The 27,843-nt window shown below is 42.1% G+C and overlaps 5 protein-coding genes and 1 long non-coding RNA gene across 11 annotated transcripts; 2 read left to right on the plus strand and 4 right to left on the minus strand.

Annotated features, from left to right (window-relative positions):
- Positions 1 to 347: 347 nt before the first annotated feature.
- Positions 348 to 3,291, plus strand: LOC128009744 (D(1) dopamine receptor-like). The gene has a single exon (XM_052592969.1). The coding sequence runs from the start codon at positions 1,321 to 1,323 to the stop codon at positions 2,668 to 2,670; it is 1,350 nt and encodes a 449-aa protein (XP_052448929.1). The 5' UTR covers positions 348 to 1,320; the 3' UTR covers positions 2,671 to 3,291.
- A 122-nt stretch (positions 3,292 to 3,413) lies between these two features.
- Positions 3,414 to 4,750, minus strand: LOC128009917 (histone H1). The gene has a single exon (XM_052592982.1). It carries the CDS (start codon positions 4,686 to 4,688, stop codon positions 4,083 to 4,085), a length of 606 nt encoding a protein of 201 aa, XP_052448942.1. The 5' UTR covers positions 4,689 to 4,750; the 3' UTR covers positions 3,414 to 4,082.
- Positions 4,751 to 8,743: 3,993 nt separating this feature from the next.
- On the minus strand, positions 8,744 to 9,055 carry LOC128014988 (histone H4). Its single transcript, XM_052598757.1, has one exon. It carries the CDS (start codon positions 9,053 to 9,055, stop codon positions 8,744 to 8,746), a length of 312 nt encoding a protein of 103 aa, XP_052454717.1.
- Positions 9,056 to 9,659: 604 nt separating this feature from the next.
- Positions 9,660 to 12,826, minus strand: LOC128009851 (lysosomal membrane ascorbate-dependent ferrireductase CYB561A3). Of its 6 annotated transcripts, XM_052592980.1 has the most exons (9): positions 12,733 to 12,806; positions 12,558 to 12,628; positions 12,131 to 12,233; positions 12,022 to 12,051; positions 11,680 to 11,876; positions 10,913 to 11,121; positions 10,599 to 10,753; positions 10,138 to 10,306; positions 9,660 to 9,933 (listed from the first exon to the last, which is right to left on the minus strand). In XM_052592980.1, the coding sequence occupies exons 5-9, from the start codon at positions 11,864 to 11,866 to the stop codon at positions 9,910 to 9,912; spliced, it is 744 nt and encodes a 247-aa protein (XP_052448940.1). In that variant the 5' UTR covers positions 11,867 to 11,876; positions 12,022 to 12,051; positions 12,131 to 12,233; positions 12,558 to 12,628; positions 12,733 to 12,806; the 3' UTR covers positions 9,660 to 9,909. The 6 variants fall into 6 exon arrangements, with proteins under 6 accessions (XP_052448940.1, XP_052448941.1, XP_052448936.1 ...); XM_052592981.1 differs by lacking the exon at positions 12,558 to 12,628 and having other exon boundaries at positions 12,733 to 12,826; XM_052592976.1 differs by lacking the exon at positions 12,022 to 12,051.
- A 9,393-nt stretch (positions 12,827 to 22,219) lies between these two features.
- LOC128009776 (putative nuclease HARBI1) lies at positions 22,220 to 23,724 on the plus strand. Its single transcript, XM_052592971.1, has 4 exons — positions 22,220 to 22,854; positions 22,970 to 23,082; positions 23,148 to 23,259; positions 23,333 to 23,724. Exons 1-4 carry the CDS (start codon positions 22,422 to 22,424, stop codon positions 23,707 to 23,709), a joined length of 1,035 nt encoding a protein of 344 aa, XP_052448931.1. The 5' UTR covers positions 22,220 to 22,421; the 3' UTR covers positions 23,710 to 23,724.
- LOC128009955 (uncharacterized) lies at positions 23,687 to 24,058 on the minus strand. The gene is made up of 2 exons (XR_008181652.1): positions 23,981 to 24,058; positions 23,687 to 23,752 (listed from the first exon to the last, which is right to left on the minus strand). It is a non-coding gene; the product is annotated as an uncharacterized LOC128009955 (long non-coding RNA).
- Between the last annotated feature and the right edge of the window lie 3,785 nt (positions 24,059 to 27,843).

Here is a 27,843-nt window from a genome sequence, read left to right on the forward strand (position 1 = left end):
GTCGCACGGGCACATAACTGGAATTTAAAAATATATATATATAAATAAATAACTGGAATTTTAGAAGAAACGGACATAATGTACGTGCCTAAAAGAAGTTAGTGTAATAAATGTGATGGATTAAATAATCTCCTAGCTTGACACTTTGGGTGACTGGTGGAGAGTTTTCTGGAAGGCTACTTAATGTTTGTTGGTGTTGTCGTTTTTGGTTGGGACGAATGTATTCCAGTAAGACAGATATCTGAACTTCATAGTTATTTTCAATTCTTAAACGAATCTTTTTTAATGCGATCTTGTCAACGAATCCGTTGAACCGGTTCACAAAACCGGACTGAATGATTCCTGATTCGTGGCTGAATTCAGCAAAGCATGGCGTGCATGCATAGCCTACTATACATAGAAATATAAATAGAAATATAGAAACAGAAATATAGAAATAGAAAAGGTAGTAGCATATAGTTTACCGTTTTAGCCCACATAAGAAATATTGGTTTTAATAAATACCTATTTTCGGCAAATACATTTCTGCTAAATGAATTGTGTACGATCGTTTATTGCAATCCAACTTATTTTCGGCTCTAAATATATTTACTTAACTTAATAGTGGCTGATAACTGATCTGGAAAAATAAATGTTGATCGGGGACCAATGTAATGAGGTAAAACAAAAGCTGAACATAACATCTTTTTGAACAGATTCTTTGAAACGAACAGTTTGAACGAATCGTTTCGCCGTCATGACTCGGACCTCCCATCATTGGAACCGCTGTCTGTTCTCTTGTGGGATATTATTGAATAGGCTACTGCCATCTTGTGGGTAACAGTGAATTTAGGAGAACAGAACTGTAAACGAACCCATGAATGCTAATTAGACTTAACTAGTCAGATAGCAGATGTGTCCTGAGAAAGATTTTCCACTTGCCTTAGGCTATTTCTTTGATAAGTAGGCTATTAATTTAAAAATACTTTGAAAGAGCCTGATGACTGAAAACATAAAATGAAAATATATCATTAAAAATATATCAAAAATGAATAAATAATATATATGAGAGCAGTCACAGTCTCCCTCTCTACTATATTTTCTTAGGCTCCTCCCCCAGGATCATTAGCCTCACCCTCTGCACTGTATTCTCACGCAATTCTCTGGTTGAACGAAGGAGGGAAGGTTATTTAAGAAATGTTCAATTACAGACAACTCTCTCATTAATGGATGAATTCCTGAAGTCTTTGGATATTAAACTATCTTCAAATGTACCCTGAAGAACGGTTGCTTGATCAAAGGACTTCATTTTTCAGGTTGTAGCCAGGGTAATCCCAGAAGATGGTAAACCAGACTAAAGGTTATGTCTCAGAATTAATAACTCGCTCCACGACTGCTTTTCTGCTTTTCATTTTTGTGCTCTCCACCTTTCTAGGGAATGCTCTGGTGTGCACCGCAGTGGTACGGTTCCGTCATCTGCGCTCCAAAGTGGCGTATGTGTTTGTAGTGTCTTTGGCTGTCTCAGATCTTTTAGTAGCCTCTCTTGTAATGCCGTGGAAGGCAGCCGCTGACATTGTGGGTTTCTGGCCATTCGGCAGTTTCTGTGAAGTATGGATAGCCTTTGACATCATGTGTTCCACTGCCTCCATTCTTAATCTGTGCATCATAAGTGTGGATCGTTACTGGGCTATTGCTATCCCTTTGAGCTACGAGCAGAAAATGACAAGAAGAGTAGCATTTGTCATGATTGGAGTGGCATGGATGCTCTCTATTCTGATCTCATTCATTCCTGTGCAGCTGAGTTGGCATAAGAGTCTGCGCCATAAAGAAGACCTGGGAGAAATCGGTGAAAAGTGTGATGCCAGTTTAAACCGCACTTATGCCATCACTTCATCTCTAATCAGCTTCTACATCCCTGTCTCCATAATGATTGTCACATACACTCGCATCTTTCTTATAGCGCAAAGGCAGATCCGAAGGATATCAATGCAAGAGTGTACCATTAAGCATGTTCAGTCCTGCCAGAGCTGCAATAAAGCACCTGAAGAGAAGTTAAAAAGCGCATTTAAGAGGGAAACCAAAGTCCTGAAAACCCTGTCGATGATCATGGGCGTGTTTGTCTGTTGTTGGCTCCCTTTCTTCATTCTCAACTGCATGGTGCCATTTTGTGACCCTGGCCTCCACAACACCGGACAGATCCCATGTGTCAATAAGACGACTTTTGATGTTTTCGTGTGGTGTGGATGGGCAAACTCTACCTTGAATCCTGTAGTTTATGCATTTAATGCAGAATTCCGCAAAGCTTTCTCCAGTCTCTTGGGATGTGGGAAGTTGTGCTCTCGGAATACTGTGCAAACGGTTGACTTCAGCAATGAGCTGGTGTCGTACCATCGCGACTCCACAAACCTTCAAGACATTCACCTCTTCAGTCACCCATGTCTGCATCCGCATGCTGTCAGGGAGGAAAGTGATAAAGATATATGCTTTGATACAGTGTCAAAGATGGCTGAAGTCCATTATGAAACGGAATGTACCTTTGTATATGGGGAAAGGACTCATATGCTAAGTCATGGAGAAACAGAATTATCATTGGATAAAATCATACCATTTACAAAAGAGGATGATTTAGCATCTCTTGAACATGTGGCTCATAATGAAAGTGAATCTCCTAGTATATCTGGAATATTGTGATCTTTAAATATGTTTTGAAAATAATTCTACTTCTTATGCCTACTTTTACTTCAAACTGAGTAAGACCATGAGTAATTGAACAGGCTTGACCTGTTTTTGAGTGCTGTTTTCTCCATTACTCTGCTCATGAATCATTCAAAAGGTCACTCATTGTGAGATAGATAGATTTCATACCATAAATTGATTTTAATATATAAAGCTAATAATGTAGTACCAACCATTATTTCTATCTGAATAACGCTCAGTCTTTTTCAGTTAAATGTGTTAATGGCGAAAATAATAATCATATGTCTGTCATCTTGAAGATTTTGTTTATACTGAAAACAAATAACACCTGACTTTGAAAGACTCCTTTATTCACTCCTAAAGGGAGAAGGCACTAACAGACTGACAGGTTTTTTCTTCTTCTTTTATAATGCCTGCTGCTTTTGTTACCTCGTATTATTTGATGAACTTTGAATATCTACATTTGCCAATCCACAAGCAAAAACAATGAAAATTGTGAAAAACTTCATCAAAATGAAGTCACGAATGAAACCATGTCCAGTGACATTAACATTACCATTTACATTCACATAAATTTTAAGGAAAAACCTTTACGTTTATTTTTATACAAAAAAGAGGTCTGTCCAAAGTTTTAAATGGCTTTTAATAAGAAAATTTGTCCTTAATTTAAAAACATGACATTCAAAAATGTACATTAAGCAGATTTACAGAATGATAATAATAATCTTCTGACACCATTTATTTTTTATTTATTTTTTTATTGTAGTAAAACAGGTTTTGGACAAAATATAGGTTTATGAGTAAAAGGTAAAAACAATAGTATATACACACACACACAAAAACCGATGGGATGTATCTTGCCTTTTATAACAACATTCAACAAACCATTAACAATGAATAAATTAAATGTGTGTTCTGTATTGCTATATTTACAGGAAACTCTAGTATTATCATATAAAAAATATAAATATAGTACACGAATCAGTGTTTAGTCACAAAAGCTCTCACGTATACGTGCACACGCTCGTACACGATGAAATCTTCGCACATTTCGGACACTTTCCAACCAGCGGACTCTTCTGTCTAATCTGTGAAGGATTGAAAATCTACAGCAAATAATCGGCTTTGAGCATCAGGTACAGAGGAAGAGACTGTCACGTGTTTCTACAAACCGATTTTACACAGAAGTATTTGTCCTGGCCGTTCGTGCTGGTGATATTTCTAAGCAATAAGACCCTATCCAACAAGACAGCTCAAAATGTGTCGCACCCCACCCAAAAACCATTTTCTCAGTCTATTAAAAAGGCAATAGCCTTCTTACATGCGTTAGGGACATTTGCATTTCTGTGAAGATGGGGTGGCTCTAAGAAGAGCCTTTGGTTTGTGGAATGAAGTCTGGTGGCAGTCTATTTCTTCTTAGCGGCCGTCTTCTTCGCCTTGGTAGCCTTGGGCTTTGCGGCTTTAGGCTTCACTGCTTTGACCTTCTTAGGACTCTTTGCAACTTTCTTCACGGCCGGTTTCTTTACTTTCTTCGGGCTTTTGGCGGCTTTCTTGGGCGCAGCCGGTTTCTTCACTTTTTTGGGAGACTTCTTCGGGGCAGGTTTCTTTACTGCTACCTTTTTGGGCTTCGCCACCTTGGCTGCCGCCTTCTTCTTCACGGCTGGTTTCTTCGGTTTCGCCACAACTTTCTTAACGGGCTTCTTGGCGGCTGGTTTCTTGCTCAGCTTGAAAGATCCGGATGCTCCGGTGCCTTTAGTTTGAACAAGCGCCCCCTTTTTCACCAGAGATTTCAAAGCAATCTTGATGCGAGAGTTGTTTTTCTCAACGTCGTATCCACCACCTGCCAAAGCCTTCTTCAGAGCCGCCAGGGAAACTCCTTTGCGCTCTTTGGAAGCGGTAACCGCCTTCACGATAAGGTCTGACACGCCTGGTCCAGGCTTTTTCGCCTTTACCGTCTTCTTCTTCGGGGCTTTGGCCGGAGCAGCCGCGGGAGCAGGAGCAGTTTCTGCCATAGTTTCAGTAAACTTGGAGCCGATGTCACGTAGTACAGATCTGTCAAGCAATGTTTACATCCAACAGCTGAGGGCGGGATTTAAACGGGAGATGAGAACCATATAGACTCAACTCCCTGAACCGACGCTCTCAACATGACAGAGTCGTTCGTAGATGTGTTTTCTAATTTTGAAAAACACAAGGTTTTCCGCGAAAAAGAGTGACGGATTGTATACTTTAAACCACGTCCCGATAGCAGAGTCTTTCCTCTTTAAAAGCAGCTTATGTTTTGTTCAAAACATCGCTCGGTTTATTGTACAATAATAAAAACGCGTCCAAATTTAGTGCGAGGCGCAGCGGGAAATATCGCACTTCCTCTGTTCTTTTGTAGATTCTATATTAAAATTTGATAATCACAATTAAAATGACGGACACTATGCACAAAAAAGACCCTAATCTAAATATTTGTGGTGGTTTTAGACTAAGATTGGTCACAGAATAAAAAACTGAAGCGTTTTTCTTAAGTGAAGGTAACACAGATCAGCGCTGTAGCCATTTCAACCTCCTCTAATCTCACGGAGATTCTTTCTACAATGATCTATTAATGATAACATATGTACATCCAGTAAATGATTTGAATCACTTGTATATAAGCAATTTACCAACATTACACATATAAAGACGTTGCCTGTTAGTAAGAAAACGGAAGTTAGTAGTATATAAAGGGAAAAGTGCTCTCAACAGTCGAGGAGTGCCATAACAGAAGCGATCTCGGTGTATGTTGTTCTGATACATTTCTAGCACTTTTTTCAACAATGTAATACTTACAAAACCTTTAATATTCTTACAATTATATTTAGTGGATATACAAAGGCCACTTAGCCACTTTTTATCCGAACAGTCTTAAAAGCGAGGATTTTCACGACGTTCCTTCTTTGTCCAGGGCGGAACTACTGCTAAACGTATTGCTGTACTGTGATGTTGATTGACTTATCTATAGCCTATTACACACATTTATTAAAAAATATTTCATAAATACAAGTGACAGACAATTCACTCTTTATTTTAAGCGAAATCTGAAGATTATTCAACATCTGATCAATAACGTATATGGTTCATTAGTAAGAAATAATAAACATCGACCAGGGCACAAAAAGCTTATTTATGACAAATAGGTACAACTTTTATTCATATTTAATTTGCAGTTATATATATATATATATATATATACACACACATACACACACATATACACATAGCCAATACCAAATACTATAGAATACAATACAATAATAAAGGGACTTTGCCTACACACGCACAGAATGTATTATACTGTATTATCCTGCAACTTTGTAAATAATTATTGTAAAAACAAAAATCATGTGACAGTCAATCCACTGTGTGTTGTGTCTAACAACGCCCTTTAAAGTCACAATGAAATCAAAATGTGAAATTCTTATTTTTTAATGGAATACTGTAGTGTTTATTATAATCTATCCGTGCACTTAATTTATGTTTCCCCTCAAAATCTTTGTAACATACACAGTTTCACCAAATCTTGTGAACCTATAGACTAGTAGGCTACTGCATCCTTTATATATCCAAAAAGTCTTTAGTTTTATCACAGCTTTCCGATTCTCTCTGGAAAATTTTGGACTTGCATCCTGGGTAGTTTAGACTTTGTGCATTCGACTTGGGAGTGTGATGTCCGCGATGATGCAAATCCGATAATTCTGCAAACAGCAGCATACTTGATAACATCAGTCAGTTCGCCTTGGCTACTGCAATTTTCCTCACTGTATTTTAAAATAAAACGAAAAAGGATATCAAACACCACTGCCTCCTATCGATTTCCCAATGAAGCGCATTGATGTGTGTGGTCTTGCTCCCCTCTGGTCAACGTGTGCGCGGGCGCCCTTTTCTGAGAGAAATGCTCATATAGACTGTTTCAAGGGCATCAACATAAACAAATGTTACTGCGCGTGTGCGCTTTTGTAGACCTAACTTAACCTCCGGTAGACTCCAAATAGAATCAATAACAACAGCCAAGTCTGTCTAGAGTAGATATTTTTTGATAACAAACAAAATATGTTTGCTGCTTGGATAAGGCGAACTTAATGAAAATGCAAATTCATTCTTTACCAGCAGGAGATGTTTTAAAGCATAGACATAAAGCGCGAGAAATAGAGGTTTCCCCAGTAACAGCTGTAAACAAAGCAGAGCTGGAACGCTCACACACTGCTTTATCAGGCATATAACATGCAAGTCCTCCTTCAGAAATACAGCGATATAAAAACACCCGTGCCTCGTTTTGATATTTAAACATAAATGTAAGGAATTCTTATTATTAAACATGCAGTACATAATGTTACGTTACTCATGTTTATTTAACGAAGCCTTTTTGAAAATCTATTGTGGCGAGTCTCCAAAAATAAATAAATGTATGGGAAACACATCCCGCAGCACAACCACCTGAGCCCAACCTCAGTCTACTCATCACCTTGACTTTAACTGCGTTTGTAGATGGCACCGCAGCCAGACCGATATACACAACACAGAACGGAAGTTAACTTAGGTCCAGAAACCGTCTATAAGGAGTTCCACTCTCGTCTACGTCATTAGATCCACGATCGGAAAAAAAAAAACAGCCAAACTGGTACCAACCCAGAAGTAAGATTTTCTGCAAAGAAATTCTCAGTCATTTTTCTAAATTATTTTTTAAAACTTTGGCCATGTTTAACATTAGAATCCATCTCTTTAACAGTGTGAACAACTCTGCATGAAACACCATTGTACCCCCCATTTAATATAAAAAACGTTAACCTCTGATAGGTCTCTGAAGAGGCAGGGAGACAGACAGCCACGCCCTCGCGCCCTCACATGTGATCGCAAGAGAAGATTCTTTATTTGAAAATATTGAAGTGCCCGGATAAGTTATTTATAATAAAGACTACAGTATTCCAATAAAAAAAAAAAGACTTGTCAATTTTTATTTCATGCCGACGTCACATGGTGGCAACCTCAATGTAAATGGAACCACGGTGTATCTAGATAGGTTGCAAATTGGTCTTTTTTTTTTAAATGGTGCAATAGTTTCTTAAAGGCAACAGCAAACAAATCATTCAAGACTGTGGCTTATGGAAGTAAAGTTATTGTACCTGACAACTGCCATAATTATTCACAATACGGAACAACTTCCAGTGCATTATTGTTCATAGACATATTCATTCATTATTATTCAAACCAACCTTATTCATTACCATCATTTAATTATAATCAAGTTTACAAACATTTAGTGAACATGAAAATGTCAAAAGGTTTACTGACATTTCTGTCCGATCATCTATAAACTAATGAACTGTCAATGTTTTTGTTACTACCGCAAGTATCAATTAATGGCATTTACTACCGCGGTTACTACCGCAAGTATAGAATTAATGTAACAATTCTAAACGCCTTGCTTTTTTTTTAACTTGAGTAACGTTCGAGCGCCAACCTCGAACTTTACAGCTAAAAAAAAAAAACATTTTTACAGGCTGGTGCAAAAAATGATTTTGGTCTTAATAGCTAATTTTGCCCTTCATGACAACTGTGAAGGGAGTGAATTTTAAATTCTGCCTGATTAAGAGCGTGGCCACTTGAGTGACAGGGATTGCCGCTGTTGTCGCGCTAGGTGGGCGTGGTTTCAGCAAGTAGCTCCCGCCTTTTTGCCCATTTTTGATTGTCCCGGGAGGGTCGCGCGGTGACGCACTGCGAAGATGGCCACGGCCATGCTCATGCTCTGCACCATAGACATCATTTCTTTCTTTTACGGTCTATGCATCATATGAGGTCTATGCTCTGCACACTTTAGGCTTCAAAAACACACTTCTATCGCGGGTGACGTCACGGACAATCCATATTTTTATAGTCTATGGTAACTTTAGTGATCTAACGTTAATCAAAACAGAAAGTGTGTTGTGGAGAACAAGAGAAGAAAAGATGAAGGAGAAAATGAGACATTAACTTGCTCTTGTAATTGAATGTGTGGGCGGCCCTCAAAAGACCCTTTTTTAAAATCCGGTCCGGATTAGATTTAACCACCAAAACCATACAGCGTACGGCCTTGACGCTTCAGAGCGTATACTACGTCCATAGCGGTCACAGTCTTGCGCTTGGCGTGCTCGGTGTATGTTACAGCATCACGAATAACATTCTCAAGAAACACTTTCAGTACACCTCTTGTCTCTTCATAGATCAGTCCAGAAATACGCTTCACACCTCCACGACGCGCTAGACGGCGAATAGCTGGTTTTGTGATTCCTTGAATGTTATCTCTCAAGACTTTGCGGTGACGTTTTGCACCACCTTTTCCAAGCCCCTTACCGCCTTTTCCTCGGCCAGACATGACAACAGACTAATATGTCAACGAACACGAATGAAACAATAGCTACGCTTCCTTGTGAGGCCTGACAACTATATCTTTAAAGCGGACCTAGTGGAAACCATGTTTGGTGCAACCCCTCTGCGGGCGGGGCAAACGCAACAATGCAAAACATGTGGGACGTAGGTCTTATTGAAATAAATGTTATTTTATTACAATTTTTTAATCGTTGACTCCAAAATGTTTTTCTTTTAATAAAATATATAATAAATAAAGACAGGTGCGCTGTGGTATTCGCGATATTTCAATAATTAGGATTGACCTGCTTGTCCCTTTTCGTTGTCAATTCTCAGTTTTTCTGAATGTATTTAGGACAGTATTTAGTGCGGCTTTGTGTTATATTTATGTTTTAGTGCGTAAACGTCAAACAATCAAATGATAACTTATTTGAGTTCAGCGTAGATATGCACATTTTATACACTCTGTGGAGTGTTTTGATTTGAGCTAGACAGTCTCGATTTCTATTGGGTATTTGCTGATGATGACGCGTAGTGATTTGTCACTGGTATTTTTAACCCCCTTCTCAGCCGGTTTGAACTGGTATAACAAACAAAGAAGAGGCAATACCTTGATTTCAATCATTTATTACACAAGTCTTTCATATAATAAATAAGCATTTTTATTTTACATATATGACCATTTGCATTATGTTCTACAACAACAGCAGCTGTACAATCAAATCAAATGTAAAACATTATAAAATGATTTGCAGTAAACTGCAGTGCTCTGTATGATAACAGTTGCAACATCAGGGGACTTTGATTCCGTTGAAGAGCACAGATAAACATTTAGCTGTCAGATATTTCAGCTTTAGGATATCAGCTTCCATCATACCCCAGCGGCTGAAAATGAGAAGGAGCCATATTAAACGAACCCTGACAGAAAAAAACTGTTACATACTTTCTTGACTACCGATTTATGAATATAAAGAGAATTGTACCGAGACAAAATAATTAGCATTGCTTTCGTCACAACATTAAGCACACAAAACTCAAAGAACAAAGAGTTCTAAAAAAATCTAACAAACAACAAATCCTGTCTTTTACCTGGTAAACTCCCTCTTCATAGCCTGGCTCAGGACGCTGCCATATCTGATTGGATAAGATTTTCAAAACAACCAATCCAAATGCTATAATGATGACCCCCAATGAATTTGCAGTTATTGCCTCTGGTGGTAATGTGGAATAAGACAGTGTGCCATTGGTGTTTCCTTTTCTGAGGAAAGAACCAATAGTAAAACTCATTTGGCATGACAGTACACTTAATCTATTGTGAGTTCTATATTTATGAGTACGTTTTCTACCTACTTCTTTATACCTCAACTCTTAAAACATATTGATTATACCATATAGATCATATCAAATTGATTAGACCTTAATGATCAGATCTAGTTAAAAAGCAGGTAGCACTTCATGAAGATCTATTTAAAATCAATAGCCATATATAATTCAATTAAATATAAGTTCTTATTGTCTTCATTGCAAAAGCTAATTCATACTTCACTTACAGTGCAAAAAAGAGCTTTTCGTTGATCCCTGAGATGCAGGACACAATGCTCAGTACCAAGATGATTCCTCCCATCCAAACATGAGTTGGCTTTATAAAAGCACGTGTTGACATTGGAGTGCAGGGTAAGAGGAACGTGGTAAAACCCATAACCCACTAGAAAAAGCATCAGAAAAAAATGAGAATTACTAACACCACTGATAATTGTAAACATTTTGCATGTAATGTAGTTTAACTTTTATATACAAAGTGTGTTCATTTTTTAGCCACTATTAAACTTCACTGTACATCAACACTTTTAAACATGATACTCACCTGTACAGTAAAAAGTGCAGTGGTACAAATCCCCACCCAGCTATGGAGGGAATAAAGGTTGGGTATGTTGTTTGCATTGTGGAAGTCGAACACGGCACAAAGCCCGATAACAGACAGAATGAAAGAAAGGAGCAGAAGTCCAGCATGTAACAGCTTCCACGGGAGCTTATTGTGACCCCAAGTCAGAGGAATACGATACACTATGACCGCTGGTTAATAGAGGACAAAAAGTCACTGATGTCAGAAAGTCTGTTCAGTTGATAAAACTGACAAAAGTCAGAAGTCAACATAATAAAATATTTAGCCAAATATGATAATATTTCCAGTGTTGCTAGATTGGATGGACTATTTCCAGCCCAAAAGTTCACAAAAACCCACCCACTCCAACAAACATCACGTCTGTTTGATGATCCCTCGTAACTGGCAGCAAGTCTGGGTGTCAACATCAACATCAGCGCCTCTGCAGTGTGCACGTGTTAACAAAGATGTGATGACTGACTGGATGCAGTACATGAATATTTGGGTTTGTTTACTAACCAATTAGCCTTTACAACTTATTTGGAAACCCCCAAACGGAAATCCACCCACACAATCAAATTCAAAACCACCCAATCTGGCAACACTGTAACATCCTAAACTTAAAACTAACAATAAAACAATCACACACTTTTTTTTTTTACAACACATTAACTGTGCAAAGTTGTGTTATCATATTATAGCTACAGTAGCATGAAACATAAGCCAAAACAACACCCAATCAAACATACCATTCCCATAAAGCACCACCATACCAGTGACCATTAAGACTGGGTGCCAGTTGAAGTGGTTGGCTGAGCCGTCCCATGCAAATCCACCTCGATAGCTGTAATTCCAGTGAACTACCAATGCCACACAGATGATCCCCAGTATCAGGCATGGCAAATAGGTTAGGTAAAATGCAACAATTCCTCTCATCCTGGGAGTGCTGCAGGGACAGACAATGATTTTTCTTTCATCTATTAATCTTGAGAAATTAACTTCACCTGACACATGTATTAAATGTAAACTGAATTATAGAGGTGTTTGCAAAGACATAAGCAACATTAATAGCCAATTGCAAAATAACCTACCTTATAAAAATATCCTCAGAATCAAACAGTCTGGTGATAGTTTAAACAAAGAGCATGCAAGGTGTATGAGGCTGTTTTTCTAAGAGTAGTACATCTGAATGTTCAGTACCTTGATCTGACTTCTTACAAGTTTCCAACAGCCTCGTGACAGCGTTGTTTTTTTTATCTCAGTTCCTCATTCCGTGATTCCTCATTATGATTTTCGATTTTGTCTAAAAACAGATCAGATGGCAAACAAACACTAGCAGAAATGAGGATTGAGGAACAGCGAAAACGGACAAACTAGCAGTGATAAGGAAAAAAAATGGACATTATGTCACTCAACAAATTGAGAACTATAACAGGGAAGTTATTTGAACTATAACAGAGAACTGTTCAAATAACTTCCATGGCGCAACGAAACAATGTAACAAAAATTGTTTTAATAATAAGACCCGTCCGATTAATGCATAGGCATAAGTAGTGCTTTGGTATTTCTAAAAATGTTGTAGGTTTACATTATTATTGTAGTTGGAAACTTAAAGGGTTTTTCTTACTGTGACGTAATGCCAGTTTGAGGACACTCAAAAACAGACGAAGTACCCGCGCAAACTGTTTTCAATATTGCCTGTTAAAATAACAATATTGTCTGTTAACATAAGATAATGTGTTTTACTAAATGTTAGGCAAGAGAGAAAACCAACGTAAATAAACTTTAACGACCAAGCTTACGATGTTTTGGTGAAACGCAGCCCTGTTTGCTGACATGACAATTTCCTGTTTAGCCCGCGAAGCTGCATGGGAAGTGTAGTGAACAGGGTTAAGGCAGACAGCAAAAACTACTGGGCATGCGCACATCAATATAACGTATTTTTTTTCTCACTGTAAAACAATCATTATTATTTTTGCATTATTTTTATGAGTAGGTTTAGGGTTGGAGTAAGTGTAGAAGTTAACAAAAAACAATCTAATAGGTATAAAATTATATTTATTGTCAGCTTCCGGTATTTGGAGAAGGGTCTGGCTGCAGACCATGGGCGAGTGGAGCTCCACTCTCAAACCGGAAATACGTCACCTCCACTTGAAAACATCAAGATGGCGTCGCGGGGAGTACTTCAAACATCTCGGTTACGTATGTAACCTTGGTTCCCTGAATAGGGAACGAGATGCTGCGGTGACGTCACCACGTATGGGAACACCTCTGGTGTGACGAATGTCTGAAGCCCTATACCATCCCGCCAATCCTATTGGCCAAATGGCGCATAGCACCACCCTGCGCATGCGCGCGCATGATATACCTGGGTGCAGCGCGCCATTTCGCTCAGATTTCATGACTGAAGATGAAGAGTTATCAAGGTACGGAACGGCCAGAACCGCAGCATCTCGTTCCCTATTCAGGGAACCAAGGTTACATACGTAACCGAGATGTTCCCTATCATAGGTCACTTCGATGCTGCGGTGACGTCACCACGTATGGGAACGATATACCAAAACGCCTGACGTACCTGATAACTGAGATCCGAGGAAGCAACTGCTCAAGCGGAGAGAACCCGGGAGCCAGGGGCCATCCTCACATCCAGACTGTAGGATTTGATAAAAGTGCTCGGTGAGGACCATCCTGCCGCAGCACAGATATCATCCATAGAAGAGCCACTGAGAAAAGCTTGAGAAGAAGCCACAGCTCGAGTGGAATGAGCCTTAACCCCTAAGGGTGAAGCGAGTCCGCGCGCCTCATAGGCCAAAGAAATCGCCTCCACCAGCCAATGGGACATGCGCTGTTTTGTAACTGCATGGCCCTTACTTTTATGTCCAAAGCAGACAAACAGCTGGTCAGAACCACGCCAAGGAGCTGTGCGATCCACATAAGTCTTTAAAGCTCTCACAGGGCAAAGACTTAGATCTCCTGACCCGGCCTCGGCAGGCGAAAAAGCTTCCAGAACCACTTGCTGAAAGCGAAAAGGGTAGATGCGACCTTAGGAACATAGTTAGGCCTGGGCCGCAGCAGCACCTTCACAGAGCCTGGTGCAAATTCCATGCATGAGGGTGAAACAGAAAGAGCCTGTAAATCCCCAACTCTCTTGAGGGAGGATAAAGCCATGAGAAGAAGTGTCTTCAATGTCAGGATTTTATCCGATACGGTCTCCAAGGGCTCAAACGGATGCCCTGATAAACCTAACAACACAATGGATAAATCCCATGAAGGAACTCGCACAGGGCGGAAAGGCCTCAGCCGTCGCGCACCCTGTATGAAACGAGAAACTAATGGATGACGCCCCACAGAGGCACCGCCTATGCATTCGTGGTAAGCTGAAATGGCTGCCACGTAAACCTTTAAAGTGGCTGGTGTAACGCCATCCGAGAAACGCTCCTGGAGGAACTCCAGCACTGAAGCCACTGGGCAGTAAACTGGATCCACATTATGATTACCACACCAGGCTGTAAACAGTCTCCACTTGAAAGCATATAAGCGTCTCGTAGAGGCTGCTCTAGAACTCAATATAGTTTCAGTAGTTTCAGCAGAAAGACCGGGACATACTAACGCACTCCGCTCAGTGGCCACGCCCACAGTTTCCACAGATCTGGCCTCGGGTGCCAAATCAGCCCCTGTGCTTGTGATAATAAATCCTGTCTGATGGGAATCTCCCACGGAGAGCCCGCTAGCAGACTGATCAGATCCGCAAACCACGGCTGCGTGTGCCATCGCGGAGCCACCAGCAGCAGCTGTTCCACTCTGTCCCGGCGTAATCTGCATAATACCGCTGGGATCAAACGAATCGGAGGAAAAGCATACAGACTGGTCTTGGGCCAGCTGTGAGCTAACGCATCCACGCCCAGGGGCGATGGGGAGCGTAGGGAGAACCATAGCGGGCAATGCGTAGTCATGCTCGATGCGAATAAATCCACTTTCGCTTTGCCGAATATCCGCCATAAAAGATCCACCGTCTGGGGGTGTAATCGCCATTCTCCCTGTTCCAGAGCCTGTCTGGATAGCAGATCCGCTCCGAAATTCAATCGTCCGGGGACATGAATGGCCCGGATCGAGAGAAACTTGTCCCGAGACCACAGAAGAACACGCCTCGCCAGCCTGCACAGGGGGCGAGAGCGCAATCCTCCTTGATGGTTCAGATAAGACACAACCGCTGTGTTGTCTGATCTGAGCAGCACATGACGGCCGATCAGCAGATCCGAGAAATACTGGAGAGCCAGAAAAACTGCCAGTAATTCCAGTCTGTTTATATGCCAGCCGCGCTGAGCCGCTGTCCACACTCCGTGGGCTGGTCGCCCTCGACACACAGCTCCCCAACCAGTCAAAGACGCGTCCGTCGTGACAGTCTCTCGGAAAGCATAAATTCCCAATCGAACTCCTGACAGGAGAAATTCGGTTGACATCCAAATTTTCAGCGACATCACACACCGCCGTGTCACCGAAATCGTGCGATGCGGGAGACAACGGGGTGAAATATTCCGCCTTTTCGTCCACCACTGAAAAGGGCGCATTTGAAGCAATCCCAGACGAATCACGGGGGATGCTGCTGCCATTAGACCCAAGAGCCTGAGGCACAATCTCACCGTCACCGTGCGACCCGCTTTGAAGTGCCGCACGCATGACGCAATCGACTGAGCGCGCGGGAGAGAAAGCTTCGCTGTCATCGCGCGAGAGTCCAGATCTATTCCAAGAAAAGTTATCCGTTGAGAGGGAGTTAAAACACTCTTCTTGAAATTTGTTCGTAAGCCCAGGCTGTTTAAATGATTCAGCACAAGATCTCGGTGAGAGTGTGCTTGAGTCCGCGATTGCGCTATCACCAGCCAATCGTCCAAATAGTTCAACACACGAACGCCCTGGAGCCGCAACGGGGCCAGAGCTGCGTCCATGCACTTTGAGAACGTACGGGGCGCTAAAGCCAAGCCAAAGGGAAGAACGCGGTACTGATACGCTTTGCCCTCTAAAGCGAATCTGAGGAACTTCCTGTGTCTCTTGACGATCTGAATATGGAAATACGCATCCTTCAGATCGATCGTAATAAACCAATCGCTTGGTCGGATCTGAGACAGAATATTTTTCACCGTCAACATCTTGAATTTGCTCGGTCTGAGTGCAAGATTCAGACGGCGTAAATCCAGAATGGGTCGTAACCCGCCGTCTTTTTTCGGTACCACGAAATAACGGCTGTAAAAACCTGTCTCCATCTGAGAGGGGTGTACTTCTTCTATAGCCCCTTTGCTCAGCAGAGCTGACATTTCTTGTCGCAGCACCGCCATTTCCGTAGACTTCACCGTAGTGGGAAGAATTCCGCGGAAAGGAGGCGGGCCTTTCCGAAACTGAATGGTGTATCCGTGACAAACCGTGCGTAACACCCATTGAGGAATGCCGGGCAAGCGTTCCCACGCGGCCCGAAACAATATTAACGGTTTCAAAGCTTCCGCTCCCAGCAACGCCGTCATACGCGTTAAAACGACCGGACACGAAAAACCCGTGGTGTTCGTGCACCGGGGAAGCGTATGCGCCGGAGTCGTTGCGTTCCGTTGAGTATAATCCTGAAACGCGTCCACGGCAGGAATTAGGCCAACAGATGGAACATCGGGCTCTGCCGCTAGCGAAAAAGCGGCGGCTGTGTGAGCCGTCATAAACGGGCCGTTTGTGTAGGGTCCTTGAGTCGTCCCTCGAACTCCGAAAGCAGGATTGCGCAGAGTGTCTGAGGGAGCGTCTGTCATTACAGCTCGATCCAATGTTGCTCGAGGCGCTGTTAGCGGCGAGACAATCAATGTTTGAGCATGGGGACTGCAATGAGAGTGTGGGATGCGCGAAAGCGGTCCGACAGCGCTCTCTAGCGGAGGGCACAGTCCCTGGCAAGCAGCAGAAAGATCAGGAGCTGCTATTCGGCACCCGAGAACGAGAGGCTTTAGCCGTCGAGGTCAGGTTCAAACGCTTACGTTGACGCTGGTGCGCCGGAGGAAAAACCCTAGGGCCCCAGTCCTTACGAGGAGGCGCCATGGGTGTAGGTTCCTCTCGAGAGGCTGCTCGCTGGCGGTGAGAGGAGGTTGAGCGAGAACGCGCGGGCGCTTGCCGGCGTTCGACCTCCCTGGGTCTGCGGGGAATCAGCTGGCGGAAAGCGGCTGATTGCTGTTTCGCTGCCCTGAACTTCTCCACTACTGACGTGACAGCCTCACCGAACAATCCATCCCTGGAGACAGGGGCATCCATAAGGAAAGATTTATCCTTCTCCTTAATATCGGTGAGATTAAGCCAGAGGTGGCGCTCAACCGAAATCAAACCGGCCATAGTACGGCCCACTGCACGAGCGGTATGTTTGGTAGCGCGTAGCGCCAAATCCGTAGCTCTACGCAGTTCTTTAACTGCCTCCGGTGTGATGCCCTCACCTTCATCCAATTCCTTCAATAACTCCGCCTGGTAGGCCTGAAGGACCGCCATAGAGTGGAGCGACGCAGCCGCCTGACCAGCCGCCATGTAGGATTTACCCACCAAACTAGACGTGACTCGACACGCCTTCGAAGGAAGAAGGGGGCGAGACTTCCAAGCCGCGGCCGAACTAGGCGCAAGGTGTTCGGCGAGAGTCTCTTCCACCGGGGGCATCATAGTATAGCCATGGTTCGCCATATCAGAAACGGTGGCGAAATCCGCGGCCGCGGCGTTAGTAATCCGCGCCGAAAATGGCTGTTTCCAGGACCTCGAAACCTCCTGGTGGAGGTCCGGGAAAAAAGGCAAAGGCCTCCGGGGCTGTGTAGGTGTCCGACTGGTTAAAAAACGGTCGTCCAGCTTGGAAGAAGGTTGGGCCTCGGCCTTGTCAACCTCCCAGTCTAGCCCCAATTTACCCACCGCACGAGAAACCACATCCAACAGCTCACTGTAGGAGGGGGAAACACGCCTCTCCTGTCCGCTAGGAGGAAGAGGGCTAGTGTCGGTCGCGAAGTCCTCAGACCCCGAGGCCGCGGTGGATAAAACATCGTCGTCATAGCGTCCACAACCGAAGGAGATGGCGGTGCATGCCTCCGGTGTGGGAAGTAAATCCTCATTAGAGAAGACGACGGGCTCAGTATAAGTTTTATTCTGCAGCAGGGTAGGGGAGAGCGAGCGATGTGGAGAATATTCCAGCGCTGCGCTGTCCACAAAATCCATGTCGCACGTGTCACCCCAGGCCCTCGCCTCGTGCGGTGCCTCGGCAGTCGCAGAGGTGACCTGACGGGGGTTAGACTCGAGGGCGACATTAGAGAAAACTTCCACCCTGGAGCGCAGTACTCTGAGCCGCAGGCCATCACAATGGGGACAGGAAGAAAGGCCGCTAAGCGCCGCCTGTGCGTGATGTAAACCAAGACATACTACGCACCTGTCATGAGTGTCCCCCGCCGTGATGTACCTGGTACATGGCTCCTTACATTTTCGAAAGCTCATCGCGTCCGCGAAGAGGAGTTAACACTGCTCGAAGAGATCGCTGGAGAACGCGAGACGATAGGGCACAGATGATTCGCTATTCCTGAAGGAATGAAATCTGAGCGAAATGGCGCGCTGCACCCAGGTATATCATGCGCGCGCATGCGCAGGGTGGTGCTATGCGCCATTTGGCCAATAGGATTGGCGGGATGGTATAGGGCTTCAGACATTCGTCACACCAGAGGTGTTCCCATACGTGGTGACGTCACCGCAGCATCGAAGTGACCTATGATAGGGAACTTAAACTCAGGTAATTTTATCTCTGCATCGCTAAAATGGTGAACTGACGCTGTTGTAACGTGCTGTGTAAGAAAAACGCACAGGGCTTACGTGAAATTACTAACAAAAGAATTAATAAACACTATGGATTTATAGATTTATATCGCGAGCAATGTTAATGTCTGGCCACTGATCATATATACACAACATAATTTATAGATCAATGTGTCTGTCCAATGTGTTTTTTATTAAGTTATCAAGTTCAATTACAAACCTTTACGCCACATTTCAACAGCTGAACACATATAATTAGTGTTGATACAGCCAAATAGAAAGAATAAAGATGGAAAAAAATAACAAATAACAATAATCACACCATAAGATAAAACAGAATAAATAACGGAAAGAAAAAGAAAGATGTCTTAGGGTCTTATTCTAACAACAAAAACAAGTTCAAAGCATACAAGAGTTTCTGGGCGTTCCTGTCAATCCTGTAATGAAGAGACTTTGCAAATATCTTTAGTTCATTCTTCCATCCGCTGAAGAGAGGTTTAACCTTTAAAAACATACTTATCTTACTTATCTACTTATCTATGAATCTAGTATTTGCACAAAGTAATTAAGTTATTTATCAAAAAGTCTAGGATCTTTTCCTTCAACAATACTCCAACCTTAACTGAGATCACAGTCAAAGGGTGTATTGATATCTGTTTGAAATGAAGCCAGTTTTGAAATTCCAGCCAAAAAGTCTGTACAGATTCACATTTAAAAAACATATGATCTACAGTTTCAATATCTTTCTCACAGAACCTGCATGAATTGTTCTCCCAATTAAATCTTTCTTGTAGGAAGTGATTAGATGGATAAATGTCCTTTAGAATTTTAAATGTTACTTCTTTGGCTTTAGGAAGAACTGGATAAGTAAAATAAAGCTTCCTTATTTTCTTTGCCTCTTCTTCACTATATTCTTGAAGAACATACTTTCTTTTCAGTTGACTGGGGAAGTAAAGTTTGGATAATACATTCTGATAAACTTATTTGTTAATTGTTTGCTCTTTTAAATTTTTACCTTTAGTACATGATGGATAGCATGGATGCAACTTAGTTTTTGGGGGCTTGTGGTAAAATAACGTAGTGAATAATGAAAGGACACGATCGTTTTGTATGTGTATTCCTTTAGCATTTGTTGTATAATTTTAAAAGGTCATATGAGGAGGTTGTTTTCATATTTAATTTTTCATTCACCTCCAGGGATAGGATTGGCATAGAAGATGCAGCACTCTTTACATTTTAAATGTATGTTGCCACCCTAGAAGTCAAGGTCTTTTTACATGTGACATTAACATGTTTATTTTTTCTATTTTGTTGTTCTGTTATTCTATTGTTTGACTTTTTTGTTTCAGATCAAATGTATATCAAGTGTTATCCATCCTGATAACACCTCCACAAATAGAGACTGGAACTTCTGAGCACCATCACCTTGTCTGCTATGGGACTGTCATAGGAGAATGATGCAGTACTTTTCTGTGTTGAATTTACCTAACGTCAGCACACAGACTTAGTATTGTTCCAGTTTTGCTGTGCTCATGTCTTCTTTGTGTCCCCAGCCCAGCAATCAGATGCATCAGAACAACAAGGCACAACTGTGGTGGACCAGGCACCTTCAGCAACAAGTAAATTGCTTTAACATTAATGATAATTAAATGTCAGTATTGTAATTAAACTTGACCCATCTGACGTAATTGTTCATGCCAGAGATTTAACAACACTGTCAGTCAGGAGCATATTTAACAGGAGCCACACTCAACTGGCTTGATGGTGACTTCAGTAAGTGTGGTCAACCCTCTTGTTTTTGTGGCTATAACAATTAGACTAAGTAATCTCACTCTCTTCCATTTCCTTAACATTAAACTTTTTTTTTGTTGTTGATACTGAACAGGTGCAGTGAAGATATTTAAAGAGACACTATCTAAAGTACAGAAAGCCTTACATCATCTCTAGGTGCAGTCGCCTACAGTGCAGCCAGCTTCACAAAGACTGTGGGGCTGGTCACCAGGAAAATGGCCAACAAGGAGTGCTTTTGGGGTTTTACTCCTCAGATGACCACCCTGGCTACTGTAGCTGGGATTGCTTCACAGACAATGGAGGTCTTGAAGAGTAAAGTGTGCGTGCATGTGAACACATTGTGTTATTACAGTAACAATTATGGTCACTTGCAGTTCATGTGTTTTCAATGTAGTGTAAGATGTGTTAATTATTATTATTACTCAAAAACCATTAAAACTTCTAAATTGTGGAAGTTATTCTTCATTATTTTACTGTGGTTATTTTGTATATGTTGTTATTTTGATTAAAATACAAAATTCAACACACAAATTCAACACATATTCTGGTTGAGGTATTATTTTAATAATTTATTTCATATTTCATTTATTTTTCACTGCTAAATATTAAAAACATAAGGTTAAGTTTCTAAAATGTATGGAATGTTACATTGGCAGTTGTACACTGGTAAAACAAATATGAACAAATTGATGTCTGTAGTGCAAATTGCTGGGGGGGGGGGGAATGCTGTCTTGTCATAAACCGTACAAGATTAGTGTATATATATATATATTTATTTCTACTAGGTAAAAGTAACAAAGATAAAAGTACAGAACATATTAACATTACGTACAAAGAGGTGACATAACTGGCAAAGCACCCTTTATACGTGTATATAACAAGTAATACAAAACGAAAGTTTGGTGGTAGTGACATATTTTCCCTCTTAAATGGAGCTCCACTCTACGTAAAGTGTTACCCGGACCAACATGGCGGCCGCGTCATTAGTGGAGGCGACGTAATTCTACGGAAAGTGTGGCCCGGTCCAACATGGTGGCGGCGTCGCTAGTGGAGGTGACGTATTTCCGCTCTTGAGTGGAGCTCCACTCGCCCATATGTCTGCAGCCAGACCCTCTTGTGGGTATTTGTTCAAGAGTGAACGGAACCTAATTTACGAAGGAAAGATATGTAAATGTTATTAGGTAGATTATATTTCGATTACTTTTCGACAAAACACCCAGAAACATTACAGCATAAGTATAGTTAAATAAAATAAAACTGCAAATGAAAAAGAAAATAAGTGATACTAACCTAATGAGATGTCTTTTGACGTAAATTAAACTTTTCTGCAAACTCACCCCCCCCCCCCCCCTCCAAAAAAAAAAAAGAATAATATAAATAATACAAAAACATCAACAAAACAAAAACATTACATTGGCTAAATAAGAAAAAAGTCCCAAAATTATTAAGTATGTTTTATCACAAGTTATGTATGTATTTTGGACACTACATCATCATAATGCACAAAAGTCCACATATATTTGAATTACAATGAACCTGCTCAATGCAGAGAATGAAAGTTAATTAGATGAAGAAATAAAAAGCGTTTCAACCGCTGCCAGCATCCTTGAACAAAACAAAGAAAACTTGTATAACAAATATATTTATTTATACAAATTTATCTGCACTGCTGTTGTTTGAAATCAAAGCATTCTACCCTCACATATCTGGGGGGTATTCCAAAAAGCAGGTTATGTGACATACCTGGGTATGTATAAGGGTAAGTTCGTGGATAACCTCAACGTTCGGTTCCAAAAACAGAGGTCACTTTCTGGGTATGTATGTAACCATAGCAACTGACTCTCTGAAGATAACCTGCTCGAGAGCAGGTTATGTTTCAGTGTAACTTCGTTTCAGAAGGTTGGTGAGCATGGCGTGCCCTTTTGACGAGGATCCTGTGGACGTTGAAGCACAAATTATACGAGGTTTTTTTCATCGGGAGAGGGTTATAAGACCGCGTATTGATGTGTTTGCTTACCCTAATGAATATTTAAAAGAGCGTTATCGTTTTTCAAAAGATTCATTAGTTTATTTAACACGTCTTTTAAAACCGCATATCGCAAATGTGACAAACCGCGGCTCTGCGCTTAGCACAGAAAACATTCTGTGCATAGCACTTAGGTTTTTTGCGTCTGGCCATTTTTTGTACAGTGTGGGCGATTCAGAGCATGTGGGAAAGGCAACTGTGTGTAGAGCCGTTCGTACAGTGTGTCTGGCACTTAAACAGTTGTTACCCACGTTTGTACAGTTCCCTGGCCATAAACCTCTGCTTGTTATTAAAGACGAATTCCACAGAGTGGCAGGTTTGTCCTTTGTAGTAAAATATATGACACATATTTAATATTTAGTCATATTATTAATATCTATACATGTATTCCTTATGCACACACTTCATACTTCCAAAACTTTCTGTTTCAGGGTTTCCAAATGTAATTGGGTGCATTGATGGCACTCACATTCCTATTAAAGCTCCATCAATAAATGAGGGAGACTATGTTAATAGGAAATCTATTCATAGTATCAATGTGCAGGTAACAACTTAATTTTTTCCCCTTCTTAAAATCATCAAAGTCATTACTTTTTCCACTAACTATAGGTAATATGTGAGGCAACCCAAATCATCACCAATGTCGAGGCAAAATGGCCAGGATCTGTGCATGATGCCAGAATTTTCCGCGAGTCATCATTATGCCAGACATTTCAGCAGGGTATGATTTGCTTTATACAATTTTTGTTTTTTCGTTTTTACTATATTTGTGTTGTACACTTCAATCATTACAGGACAGTACAATGGTTACTTGCTGGGGGACAGAGGATACCCTTGTCTGCCCTATTTAATGACACCCTACCCTGAACCTGAGCCTGGACCACAGACACGGTTTAACCTGGCTCACAGCCGAACACGGGCCAAGGTGGAGATGACTATAGGGATCCTCAAATCTCGGTTTCAGTGTCTGCGTGGGCTCCGGGTTAGTCCAGAGAGGGCATGCGACATTATTGTGGCTTGTGTTGTGCTTCACAATATTGCCACTATAAGAGGAGAGAGCCACCCTCCTTGTATTGAGGAAGATGGCCCAGAGGAACACCGACAGATTTTAGAGGCCAACAGAGACGGAAGACTTTTGAGAGACAAGATTTGTCAAAATTACTTTTATTAGTTTTTTTTGCACTGGTCTGCCAGGCAGTTTATTTCTTCATTTCCTGAAAAACAATAAAAGTAAAATTCATTAAAATGTTTTTTTTTTTATATTGCTTTACACATACATACATACATACATACATACAGATAGATAGATAGCTAGATAGATAGATAGATAGATAGATAGATAGATAGATAGATAGATAGATAGATAGATAGATAGATAGATAGATAGAGACAGACAGACCACTTTTAACATGCAACAGATTAATATTCAGACAAGTTCTCACCTTAAGGCGATTCTCAAGTAATTCTATTTCAAGTGCTGCTTTTTTAATGAGGAGCCTTTTCTCTTCCATTTGAAGCTGTATATGGTCCATCTCCATGTCACTTTTTCTTATTTGTTTTTGAAGATGGACCTTATACAGCTCCTTTGCTGGCAACTAAGGTGGAAAAATGTAATAAATGAGATTGTTTGGTCAGACAATAAAATTAAAATATGGACACATGGACACAAATTCTTACCCTGCTTAGATTGTGTGCTGAGGCTGAAGGACCCTCATCTGTGGGCAAATCCCTAGGTATGTACTATGAAAGGACAATGACAGTTTGTTACTCTAATGCAAAAAGGGGCCATACATCATAATGGTATGCATCATACCTCAGTGGATCTACCAGCATTGTCCACTTCTGTCACAGCAGATGTGGTCTCTTCATCGTCATCATCATCTTCATCCTACAAGACAAATATTCAAGTATACATTATTTGGCAAAAAAAAAAAAAAAAAAAACCCTAAAAGTACCTGACAACAAATCACTTACAACTGTGACAGACTGTGTTCTTTCTGGAGAGTCCAATAATACAATCCGTCCATCAGTATCTATAAGAACACACAACCCGTTAAATTCTCAATATTATCAAAGAAAATAATACATCATATGCAGTTAAATAAAATAAGCCTACATAAATTAATCTTGTTCAAAAAGCCTTTAAGTGACAGAGATAGTAATTTATCAGGATAAAAAATGAAAAAAAATCATAGAGGTAAACTTACATTTCACCCTTTTTTCACCATCACTTGTGGTGCATAGTATGTGTGATGAACTGCCCCCTGGAATGCCAGCAACCACTGGTCGCCCTTTATTAAGGGACAGAGCCAGCTCCTCAGATGGGGTGAGGGGAGGTGGTGGTGGCCCCCCGCCAGTTAGACGGGCTTCAGTCTTTTTTCTGTTAGCTGCATGACAGAATGAATATACTAAATCCTGTTATAATAATAGTTCAGTAATTGTGTAATCAAATATTACCTTTTTGCAGAATGTTTTTGTGTTTCATTTTGACTTGGCTTAAAGTTCTTGTGGCTCCAGAAGGATTACACCTTATTAAATAAGAAATATACATTATTATTTCAAGCTAAAGAAATAAAATGGCAGGAAAAGTAAATGCTTTCATAGTGATTTAACATATTCAAAAGTATGTATAAGTCATACTTCATTATTTTGCATTTCAATAAAACGGGAGCCAATACCAAATTTGTAATTTAATACACTCACGCATTTACTCTGTCCGTTATTTTTTGCCAAGCCAACTCTCTTGCTTTAGCCGATGCAGCTGTATTGCTTCTTTTTAATATTATTGGCTTAAACTCCTCATAAGCATGCATTAAAACTTCCAACTCCGCCTCTGTGAAATACGCGGCTCTCTTTTTTTCGCTTTGAGTTTCCATGGTGACTCGTGAAATCGGCGATCCATTGAAAATGTCTTTATACATGCACCGTGCACGCGCATTAACTCTGGGTAACCAGTCAGAGGTTGATTAACATCTCGGTTACGTATGTAACCTTGGTTCCCTGAATAGGGAACGAGATGCTGCGGTGACGTCACCACGTATGGGAACACCTCTGGTGTGACGAATGTCTGAAGCCCTATACCATCCCGCCAATCCTATTGGCCAAATGGCGCATAGCACCACCCTGCGCATGCGCGCGCATGATATACCTGGGTGCAGCGCGCCATTTCGCTCAGATTTCATGACTGAAGATGAAGAGTTATCAAGGTACGGAACGGCCAGAACCGCAGCATCTCGTTCCCTATTCAGGGAACCAAGGTTACATACGTAACCGAGATGTTCCCTATCATAGGTCACTTCGATGCTGCGGTGACGTCACCACGTATGGGAACGATATACCAAAACGCCTGACGTACCTGATAACTGAGATCCGAGGAAGCAACTGCTCAAGCGGAGAGAACCCGGGAGCCAGGGGCCATCCTCACATCCAGACTGTAGGATTTGATAAAAGTGCTCGGTGAGGACCATCCTGCCGCAGCACAGATATCATCCATAGAAGAGCCACTGAGAAAAGCTTGAGAAGAAGCCACAGCTCGAGTGGAATGAGCCTTAACCCCTAAGGGTGAAGCGAGTCCGCGCGCCTCATAGGCCAAAGAAATCGCCTCCACCAGCCAATGGGACATGCGCTGTTTTGTAACTGCATGGCCCTTACTTTTATGTCCAAAGCAGACAAACAGCTGGTCAGAACCACGCCAAGGAGCTGTGCGATCCACATAAGTCTTTAAAGCTCTCACAGGGCAAAGACTTAGATCTCCTGACCCGGCCTCGGCAGGCGAAAAAGCTTCCAGAACCACTTGCTGAAAGCGAAAAGGGTTAGATGCGACCTTAGGAACATAGTTAGGCCTGGGCCGCAGCAGCACCTTCACAGAGCCTGGTGCAAATTCCATGCATGAGGGTGAAACAGAAAGAGCCTGTAAATCCCCAACTCTCTTGAGGGAGGATAAAGCCATGAGAAGAAGTGTCTTCAATGTCAGGATTTTATCCGATACGGTCTCCAAGGGCTCAAACGGATGCCCTGATAAACCTAACAACACAATGGATAAATCCCATGAAGGAACTCGCACAGGGCGGAAAGGCCTCAGCCGTCGCGCACCCTGTATGAAACGAGAAACTAATGGATGACGCCCCACAGAGGCACCGCCTATGCATTCGTGGTAAGCTGAAATGGCTGCCACGTAAACCTTTAAAGTGGCTGGTGTAACGCCATCCGAGAAACGCTCCTGGAGGAACTCCAGCACTGAAGCCACTGGGCAGTAAACTGGATCCACATTATGATTACCACACCAGGCTGTAAACAGTCTCCACTTGAAAGCATATAAGCGTCTCGTAGAGGCTGCTCTAGAACTCAATATAGTTTCAGTAGTTTCAGCAGAAAGACCGGGACATACTAACGCACTCCGCTCAGTGGCCACGCCCACAGTTTCCACAGATCTGGCCTCGGGTGCCAAATCAGCCCCTGTGCTTGTGATAATAAATCCTGTCTGATGGGAATCTCCCACGGAGAGCCCGCTAGCAGACTGATCAGATCCGCAAACCACGGCTGCGTGTGCCATCGCGGAGCCACCAGCAGCAGCTGTTCCACTCTGTCCCGGCGTAATCTGCATAATACCGCTGGGATCAAACGAATCGGAGGAAAAGCATACAGACTGGTCTTGGGCCAGCTGTGAGCTAACGCATCCACGCCCAGGGGCGATGGGGAGCGTAGGGAGAACCATAGCGGGCAATGCGTAGTCATGCTCGATGCGAATAAATCCACTTTCGCTTTGCCGAATATCCGCCATAAAAGATCCACCGTCTGGGGGTGTAATCGCCATTCTCCCTGTTCCAGAGCCTGTCTGGATAGCAGATCCGCTCCGAAATTCAATCGTCCGGGGACATGAATGGCCCGGATCGAGAGAAACTTGTCCCGAGACCACAGAAGAACACGCCTCGCCAGCCTGCACAGGGGGCGAGAGCGCAATCCTCCTTGATGGTTCAGATAAGACACAACCGCTGTGTTGTCTGATCTGAGCAGCACATGACGGCCGATCAGCAGATCCGAGAAATACTGGAGAGCCAGAAAAACTGCCAGTAATTCCAGTCTGTTTATATGCCAGCCGCGCTGAGCCGCTGTCCACACTCCGTGGGCTGGTCGCCCTCGACACACAGCTCCCCAACCAGTCAAAGACGCGTCCGTCGTGACAGTCTCTCGGAAAGCATAAATTCCCAATCGAACTCCTGACAGGAGAAATTCGGTTGACATCCAAATTTTCAGCGACATCACACACCGCCGTGTCACCGAAATCGTGCGATGCGGGAGACAACGG

Source organism: Carassius gibelio, chromosome A5 (assembly GCF_023724105.1).
Source record: "Carassius gibelio isolate Cgi1373 ecotype wild population from Czech Republic chromosome A5, carGib1.2-hapl.c, whole genome shotgun sequence".
Classification (NCBI taxonomy): domain Eukaryota; kingdom Metazoa; phylum Chordata; class Actinopteri; order Cypriniformes; family Cyprinidae; genus Carassius; species Carassius gibelio.